Genomic DNA, 8,970 nt, shown 5'->3' with positions numbered 1-8,970 from the left:
CAAGGAGGGATAAGACCCCAAGGCGCGTTGCCGCGTGACGCGAAGAGCCATGCAGCCGTGTGCAGATCAAGAAACGTTGTCATACCAGGAGAGACAACTACTGTGTATTCTTTTCTTCTGGTTTTTCTGCCTTTTTTTCCTGGTCTTTATCCGACGCACACAAAAACACAGGTGAACCCGAGGGTAGTTGCCGATAGAAGTTAAGCTACGCCATTATACACAGTAAGCATGATACTGGTTCCTTGCCAGGGGTATTCATTGTGCATAGCCTTGCCCAGCACGCTGACTCTATACCTCAAGTAAAATAAAATAAAATAAAAGTCAAATAAATTAAACTTGATAAACGGAAAGAACAAACGAACAAAGAAAGCCGCCCTGTGAGACACTTTCTTTCGGCCGAAGCCCTGAGACGAAAGCATGGTTTTGGCACCCACGTTGGCATCTTGCGATGAATACCGGCTGTTGGTTCATGTCAACAAAAGAACTACCTTGTGAGATCGATGATGGCGATGGTGGTGCTTTGTGGCAAATATGTCGGACAGCTTAGACATGCTAAACCCGGGGGCTGACCATTTGACTGTTTCCGAACCTGTATTGACGCCGTATGCAAGGTGCTGTTACGCGTATCTTGGCTTGCTTATGTGTGCCATCCCAATGGAGATAGACTCTGACATGGTATTAACGGGGTAAAAAAAAAAAAAAAAAAAAGAGCTTGCGGCGTTGGTGTGTGAGGCGCTGCCCTAAAGAGGACAGGAGAGAGAAGAGGCGGCTTAGCGCAGTGCATATCCACCCCAATTTCACCTCACCATCGTCTAGACTTCTTCGTCCCAGCTGCCAAACCAAACCCACGGAAATGACTATGCAAAAGGACCGAAAAATAAGGTTCGGTCTGATTTAAGAGGATAAATACAAAAAGAGAGAGAGAAAAAAAATAAAGATAGTATGTACTTGCTTCGTACATATCACCGAGCTCAAGGTTGGGATCCCCTTGCTGCCAACGGGCGTTTCTGTCCGTTTTAATTCAAAGGGTGAGAGAAAAACAAACAGATTAAACAAAAAAAGTTTAACGGGACGGGGATGGTGCAGCCTGCAGGTAGAAACAAGGCAAGCCACGGGCAAAGGTAAACCCTGAACGGAGAGTGCCGTGTGCCCAGTGGGTGGGCTTTTTTTATTTATCGAATGTTTACGTGGTATTAATCACAATAAACCTGCCCCCTTACCATAGTAGATCGCGTGGTGTCTAAATACCCGCCCACATGACGCCTTTGGTGTGTCTGGGCCACCATTTGTTTTCCGTTGTATTTGTTCTCCTACATAAGTTTTTTTTCTGGGGGCCAATTGGACAAAATAAGCATTGCGTCTTGTCAGCCCCCCCCCTTCTCTATCTTGGTCTGAGTAAACCCCGATTCAAATTTTGGAACCTCCGGTCGCCCCCAAATCGAGCCCAAAAGGCTGACCCGAGCAAGATTAGACAAGACGGGTAAGAGCGAGGAAAGCGGGAACCCTCTTTAAACCCTGCTCAAGTTACTTACTATAGTACGATAGAGTGGTAGTAGGAAATTTTCGAGGAGGTGGGGGATATGACTCGTCGTCCAACTCATGCTTATTATTTTTATCTTATTTTTTTACTCAAACTGGTGGGGTACAAAGGTGTGCCCTTGCCTCACAGTCACAGACATTGCTTGGGTCGAACCAAACAAATGTCGTCGAGGTCGTTGTGACTTAGGTTCCATTGTACCCTTAGGTCTCTTCCTTCTCCATGCAGGGTTTGGAAAAGGCTGATTGATCTGCCAGAGCCAAAAGCGGCAAATTCCGCCTGCGGTTCAAAATATTCGTCAATCGGTTTCGCGGCACCGAAGTTTGCGCTAATGGTAGTAATAAACTCGCACACAGGCTATTGATGCTTGTTGTACTGTAAAACTTGCTCTTTTGCGTTAGTGAGCAAGCAGCACGTCACCCTTTTTTCTTGGGTCCCCTCGGAAGCAGTTTGGTTTCTTAAATGTTATCTCATCCATAGTTTATTAGCTTGGTTTTCTTTTTCTCCCCCTTACTTTGCTGTTTTCTATTTCCAATTAGCGGCGCTTGCAAGTTAGCATGTAACTTGATTTTTTCCTGCAACTAAACCTGCTACGGTGTCCAACGGCGAAAGACGCCCGTTTTCTGGAAATACTCCGGCCGCGTGCTGCATACAAGCACCAAGGATTAAGGATGAAGCAACGAACTCGCCAAGAAAACGGGGTAAGTAGATTTTGAGTTTTTTGCTCTGATCTTTTCCCAAGGTTCTTTTTTTTTTTTTTTTTTTTTTTTTGCGTGTCCACTCCGGTGTAGTTAAAAAGGAAAATCGAAAGTGAAAAAAAAAGTCAAACTAAATTAAATTAAATTAAAACGTTAAGGCATATTTGCCCACTTTCTGCATACAAAAAGAGGCATAATTTTAGCGATCTGAAAACCCAAATTATAGTTGCTGACCGGGTCGTCGCCTTTTTGATCTGGTGCAACTTGGAATTGGTCTACCTTGAAAAAGATAAAAAAAATAAAAAAAAATAAAAATAAAACAGAAACCGCCATCTTTGCTCGGATTTCAAGGTAAGGGTCGGAAAAGGCAGCGCACGATCTCGGACTGCACCCGGTCCGCAGCGCAGGCAGCGCCTAACTGTCAGCACCCAGTCTTGGGTTATGGGTAACACCACCACAAGGGATGACATGATGGCATGAACAGCAAGCATTGCGCGGGTGCAGCGTAAGTCGTTGCCTTGTGTACTTAGGGAAGTGGGGGGAAGGTTGAGTGGGGAAAAGAGACGATTACTGGTAAGATGCTGTGCCTTGGCGTCCACACACCCCCATTCCCAAGTGAAGTGGACCCCTCTTTTCAAATGTCGGCTTTTAAAAGACATCGCGGCTCACCCGGGAAAGACGCTCGCACAAATAAAGGTACGGCGGTGCAAAATATTCAAGCGACAAGCCAGGTATACGTACGTAATGACTAAGTAATGGCCCGATAAAAAGGATGCTATAGGGCTACAGGAGTTAAAACGAAATAAAAATAAACTATACAAAAATCTATTTGATTGTCTTATTGTCTTTTTTTTTTTTAAATTTTTTAAATTACATACTATGTCAGTAAAGTTAAAAGCGTCGTCGTGGCCTGAGGAGCCTGGGTTCTTACTTACTCGACTTACTCAAACGCCGGACTATCGGGTAAATATAGCAGTTTAGCGCCGTTAATAGGTGTTGACGGCCCCGAGAAAGGTTAATTGCCCCAGTGTGGGTGTGTGGTGCCTGACTTAGGAATGCTGGTACGTAGAGTAAAGTAATAAACAAACATCACACACCCGAGTCGCAGACTTGATCCTGCTTTACCAAAATTAAAGCAATTAATAGCCGACGAGGTACGAAAAGGTTACTTAGCCACAACGCCAAGGGTACTGCAACCTGGGGGGGGGGGGGGGGGGGGGGGGGGGGGGGGGGGGGGACAGCGGGGCTGTGACAACAAAGGCCCCCACACACCACCACCTCTTCTCTCGGCGTTCGATGTACTCCGTACCGTACACAAGTGCCACGCAGATTAACTCCTTCTCTGGCTCAAGGATGGTGAGCTTGGCGGCAGGCACCAAGAATCTGGGCGAGTGGGTCATGCAAAATAAGCTTGAAATTTTACCAATTCCCATGTCAAGCATTACGCCCGCCCGCCTCACCGGGCGCTCGCGATTGGCAGCTACGGCGCAAAGGTGGCTTTTGTTTCTGTACTGTACTGTACCTAACACACTTGGGGTTTTTTCTTCTTCTTCTTTGTTGCGCGTACAGTATGTATGGTATGGTAATTATGCAGGCATCCATCCACCAAGTCTTGGTCTTTTTATTTTTTTATTTTTTTTTTTTTCTTTCGCTCTCATCATCCCCCTCCTTGTCCAGCCCCAAGCCCCAGCCTGGCTGTCTGACGCCGAGAAGGCTTGGTCTCGGTTCTTTGTGACTTTAAAGAGAGTAGTAGTAGAAGTAGTATATACCGGTACCGAGCAACCGTAAAGGCAGCCGCAAGCAAGACCGTCTTGGCCTTGGCTCGCTGTACTCTTGCTCATCCCATCCCATCCCATCCCATCCAATCCATCCGCTGACGTGACGGTGCGGGCCTTTTTATTAACCATCGTCAACCCGCCCGACAATTTTATTTTTCTATTCTACTAGTCCAGACGACTCTGCTTGCCTTTCGTTCTCATCTTTTATGCATGCACTGAGTCGATGTTGAGATTCGATCAAGTACATGTACATCCAAGATGACGAGTGACTGAGACACACAAACATACCTATCGCATCTATCCACTACGAGACTTCTAGCTAGGGATAGTATTGAATTTGAGGTAGCGAGGGACGAAACAAGTAAACCCATGAAATAAGAAGACAGGACAACGACCATCGACAAACAACCATATTCTCTGGACTCGACCCGATTTCACACCCATACTCGTCAGGGTGCACCGAACCGACCTTGGACTCCAGCAGCGTACCACAAAAGGGATTGAGAAACTGCTACACTTCATCCACTTCTCATTCTGGCTCCGAGACATGTACCGCTTGTCTGCAGCATCGACGTCGCCAGTCTAAACGAAGCAAACAAACCACCAAAGCAGCCAACCAACCAGACGAGATTTGAGTTGGTTGGCCGTTTGCGCCCCGTTGCATCCGCCTGCAGAAGACAGTCAGACTAAAAAGAAAGTGAAGGGAACTTGCTTCTTGTTCTTTTTTGTTTTATCTTTATTCTTTTTTATTTTTTTTTTCGTTTATTAGTGCCGAAGCCAAAAATTTGGGCGACAACCTTCTGGGCCCCTTCGACAACGCGCAGGTACTTATCTTCTACCCGTTTGCTCTACTTCAGCCACGGTACATTACACCGTTTGTTGCTTGATTCGTCTTAAATCTTTCTTGGGGTGCACCTTCCTGCATCTGGAGAAAAGACAACAAGAAGAAAAAAAGAATAGGGAAAGTGGAGCGATCACCCAAGCGCCTCAAGAAAAATCACATTTAAACGTGCGTCTCAAAGAAGCGCCGTAACGCACCTTGTTTCCTTCCGCCCGTCGGCCTTTTTATCGGGCGACAATACTCAGCACATCGGGACAGGAGACGAGATTTTTTCTTTCTTTCTTACCCTGCTTCCTTTGTTTCTTCGACTTCTTGCGCAGGTCTCGACATCATCATCATCAAACGGCCGAACACCAAGGTTCGGATTTTGCAACCTTGGCGGGAGAGCTTGACCACCAAACAATAAAATCCAAGACACTCGCATCTCGGACCGACGTTTGACTTGTGAACATAAACCACTTTTTTTTTTCCCCCAACAACCGAGCGTATTTTTCACCTTTGCCTCGTCATCTTGGTATGTATATTATTATTTTGTTCTGTGTTTCTTCTCGAGTCCTCTGTCGCTCCCTACCTTGTCCTTATTTCCAAATTATCGTCAAAGCCACCATTACTCGATCTTCAAAAAACAGCCAGACATTCCACCCTTGCGTAAAAAATTTTTTCTCCCTTCGATCTATTCCTGTCTATGGTTAGCAATCCAATTTATCCTTTTTACTCTGTTGGTCATCATGTCAAAAAAGAGGATACCTTCAAAGCAGCATGAAAGTCAAGGACTGGAACTGCCGAAAAGCATTCAAATCAATTACTCAGTCACGGTGTTAAAGTGGGTGCCGTGGCGATCCTTCCCTATGGACAAGACTTGCATCGGTGGTGGGAAAGGGAAAGCAAGAAAAACCAAATACCCTCTCAGAGCCAGGCTCAGACCTTGCACGTCTCGTACGTCCCGTTTGCCTAGCAGCAGCCAAGTTGGCTTGCCTAGCCTGCCTGGTAGCCACGTAGGACCCACCCTTGGGAGATAGGTACCTACTGTTCGGCAGGCATAGAGTTGCGAGTTGCGAGCTGCGCGCCCTTTGCCCTGTGCCGTCATCCCGGACACAGTTAAGATTCCGCGCGATTAGGAAAACAAAAGGGGGCGCCAGATGCCTGAGCGATCCAACACTTAGTTGAACAAGGCCGCCCCTTACGCCGCGTGTCTGAAGGCTGCTTGGATTAAGCTTCTGTCACGTCGCCCACCATTCCGATAGACTTATCCCCGTCGCTAACTGCCAAGTCTGAGGGTCCCACAGAAATAACACCACTTGACTTTGTGGTCTCGCGACTTGCGTCTCATCGAGGGCCCTGGTAAACGGACCGCCCACCGACTCGACTCGACTCGCAAGTTCGGCCGCCGTCGGCCGCGCTGCTCGACTAGACTTGCCATCACACCAGAAACGCCAAGGCCCAACGGATCTCTTCTACCAGGGTCTGCGGCGCCGCGCTGTGGGGAACTTTTGCTTAGCACGCCCACTCGTGTCCACACACCACCCCAACCCGAACCACAACCTCATTTGGGAAGTGGTCCGCTTTCTCCACTTGCACGAGTCTATCCCTCTCAGGCATGGCATTTTGACCACCCTATACCGTGCGCATCTTGGCCTACACTACGTCGTTCTTTGCATGGTTCAGCTCCTCTTAAAATAAGCTACTGCCTGGCCCCAACCGATCTGCAACGTTCCTTTAGGTCGTCTTTTTGTTTGGAAAATCGTCCCTTCTATCTTCCTACACCACCCGTCATCTTAAACCACAAGCCAACCAGAACAATACGGGACATACATCACATCTCTACATACATACACTCAACCATACACAACAACCATATACACCTACATACACACACATCAAAATGATGGAAACATATCACGGCTTCGTCAGGACGCCTGCCGATGCCATAAAGCTGTTTGAGGCCTGCAGAGTAGGTCTTCTGCCTCGGGTTCAACGGAGACTCTCAGAAAAGGAACGTCAGTCAATACGCTCCGGATCAGTCTTTGTGTGGGACGAGAGGGAAGCTGGCATGAGGAGGTGGACAGATGGAAAATCATGGAGTGCCAGCAGAGTATCAGGAAGCTTCCTCACATACCGCGAGATGGAGGGCAAGAGGGGAGGTGGCTTTGGTAACGCGAGGAGAGGCGCCGGCAAGACTCCCGATTCGGGCCGCGGTAGCGACGGGTCCCAAGACGAGACAGAGCCAGATGGCTACAGATACAAGGCGGACGGTCTCATGAAGCAGTCTTTCAGCATCACAACCTCGACAGGCCAACACTTGCACTTGATTTCATACTACTCGAGGCCCATGGCTGGCCAACCAGAGCTCACTGTACCGACAGCCGATCCCAACTTGCGCCAAATTTACCCCGAAAAGGGTCTCTACCCAGAATCGAGCATGAGCGAGGCACAGGTGCCACCCATGACAAGAGCACCGATGCAACAGGCACCGTACATGGCTGGTCCTCCTCACCACCTGCACCCGGGCTCGCACACGTATCCGCCACACTACGTACAGCATGCTTACCCTCACTGGCCAGCATCGCCCGCAACACCGCCATACACTCACTACACAGTTGCGCCCCCAGCGTACGCGCCGCCTCACCACGCTCATATGCACCCGCACGCACCGCCGCCGGGCCACTACCCTTACGCATCACCACCGCCTCCTCAGGCTACGCCTCAATTTGACCGGACGCTTCCTCCGCCTGTCTCGACGGCTTCTCAGTCTAGGACGCCACCTTTGGGTCCTCTGATGCCCGCATATGCTGCCCATAGATCCCCTCGCTTACCGCAACCGCGCACTGGGACAGACTCGCAGTTGCACCCTCACCACATTGCCGACCCAAGACACGGTGCTGCAGGCGCCAGGACGCTCCCAGGCCCCTTACCAGCTCTTCCTCCGACCAATACGCCACCAACCAGGCACGCCTCGGTTTCGCCGCCAAGGTCTTCGCATTCTGACAGCGCTCCTGCACCCGCTCCAAGTGGCAACAAGGCCAGTCTTTCCGCACTACTTCACCCTACAACAGATGTTCCCAGGAGCACAACCGATGGTGGCGCCAGCGCCTCCAACTCCCCTCGACTCATTGGGCGGGAACACACCCCCAGCACTTCGGCCTATGCTATGGCAGCGGCAGCCTTGGCTGCAGGGGCTCAAAAGCAAACCCTACCTTCACTCAAGCAATTCAACGAAGATGTGCGGGCTTTGGGAGCCTTGGATAAGAAGTTTATGCAGACCACATCCTCGTAGGAGAACCCCCCGAGTTTGGTCTCTGCCAACCTTAGAGGACCTCATACAGCCGGCATTAGCATTGGCTTGGTGTGTGGAGCTTTTTCCCCCATGTTTATGATTATCTAAAAGACACTCGATTTGCATTGGCCCCGGCGTCATTTTTTTATTTCTTTATTTCGTTTTCTTTAAGAGTCGAGGAATCTCTTTTCCAGAGTATGTCTACAGGATTGGGCGGCTTTGAATTCCAGAACGGAATCTTATCATGGTATCTTGGAGCGTGTTATTTTTTTCGTTTTCTAATTGACCTCGTGTACATATTTTTTTGGTGGGGTCACTCTTCTGGTACATATTAAGAATCATTTTGGTCTCTATACAAGCATCACAATGAGTGCGGCATGTTTCTGTTGACATCTCCATACTTAAAAAAACAACCCCAATTACACACTTCTTAGCATCTTGCATATACTAGCGAAATGCATACGTACGCGCAAAGGGATTTTGAATTCTGCATTTCCTTGCGTAAAGTGGGCTCCAACAGTCGCAGGGCGCCACTTGGTGTTTACTCTAAAACGCACCAGGGATGGCAACGGCTTGACCTGTATGCTGACGGGTAAAGGAATCCATTACTCTATGTTGAAAGGGATACCCTAAGTAACTGATCGAGGCTTGCGCCGGTTCAGATGAAGAATGGGGAAAGGGGTGGTATTTCGATCTGCTCCAGGTTTTCTGATTCATGCTTGGGACCGCGTTTGCCGTTTTTCTTGGCGCGCTTGGCAACTAATTATTTTCTTTACACGCAATCTTGCTTTTCCTTTCTAAATTTCATGATTGACATGGGCAAGAAAAGTCAAAACCTTACT

The 8,970-nt window shown here is 48.6% G+C and overlaps 1 protein-coding gene across 1 annotated transcript; it reads left to right on the top strand.

Annotated features, from left to right (window-relative positions):
• Positions 1–6,736: 6,736 nt before the first annotated feature.
• PgNI_00999 (uncharacterized protein) lies at positions 6,737–8,128 on the top strand (the record flags this gene model as incomplete). The annotated part of the gene is made up of 1 exon (XM_031121076.1): positions 6,737–8,128. The coding sequence occupies one exon, from the start codon at positions 6,737–6,739 to the stop codon at positions 8,126–8,128; it is 1,392 nt and encodes a 463-aa protein (XP_030986462.1).
• Between the last annotated feature and the right edge of the window lie 842 nt (positions 8,129–8,970).

This window comes from Pyricularia grisea, assembly GCF_004355905.1.
Source record: "Pyricularia grisea strain NI907 chromosome Unknown Pyricularia_grisea_NI907_Scaffold_1, whole genome shotgun sequence".
NCBI classification, from domain to species: Eukaryota; Fungi; Ascomycota; class Sordariomycetes; order Magnaporthales; family Pyriculariaceae; genus Pyricularia; species Pyricularia grisea.
The sequence above is the reverse complement of the archived record's forward strand: the minus strand, read 5'-3'. Positions and strand labels throughout refer to the sequence as shown.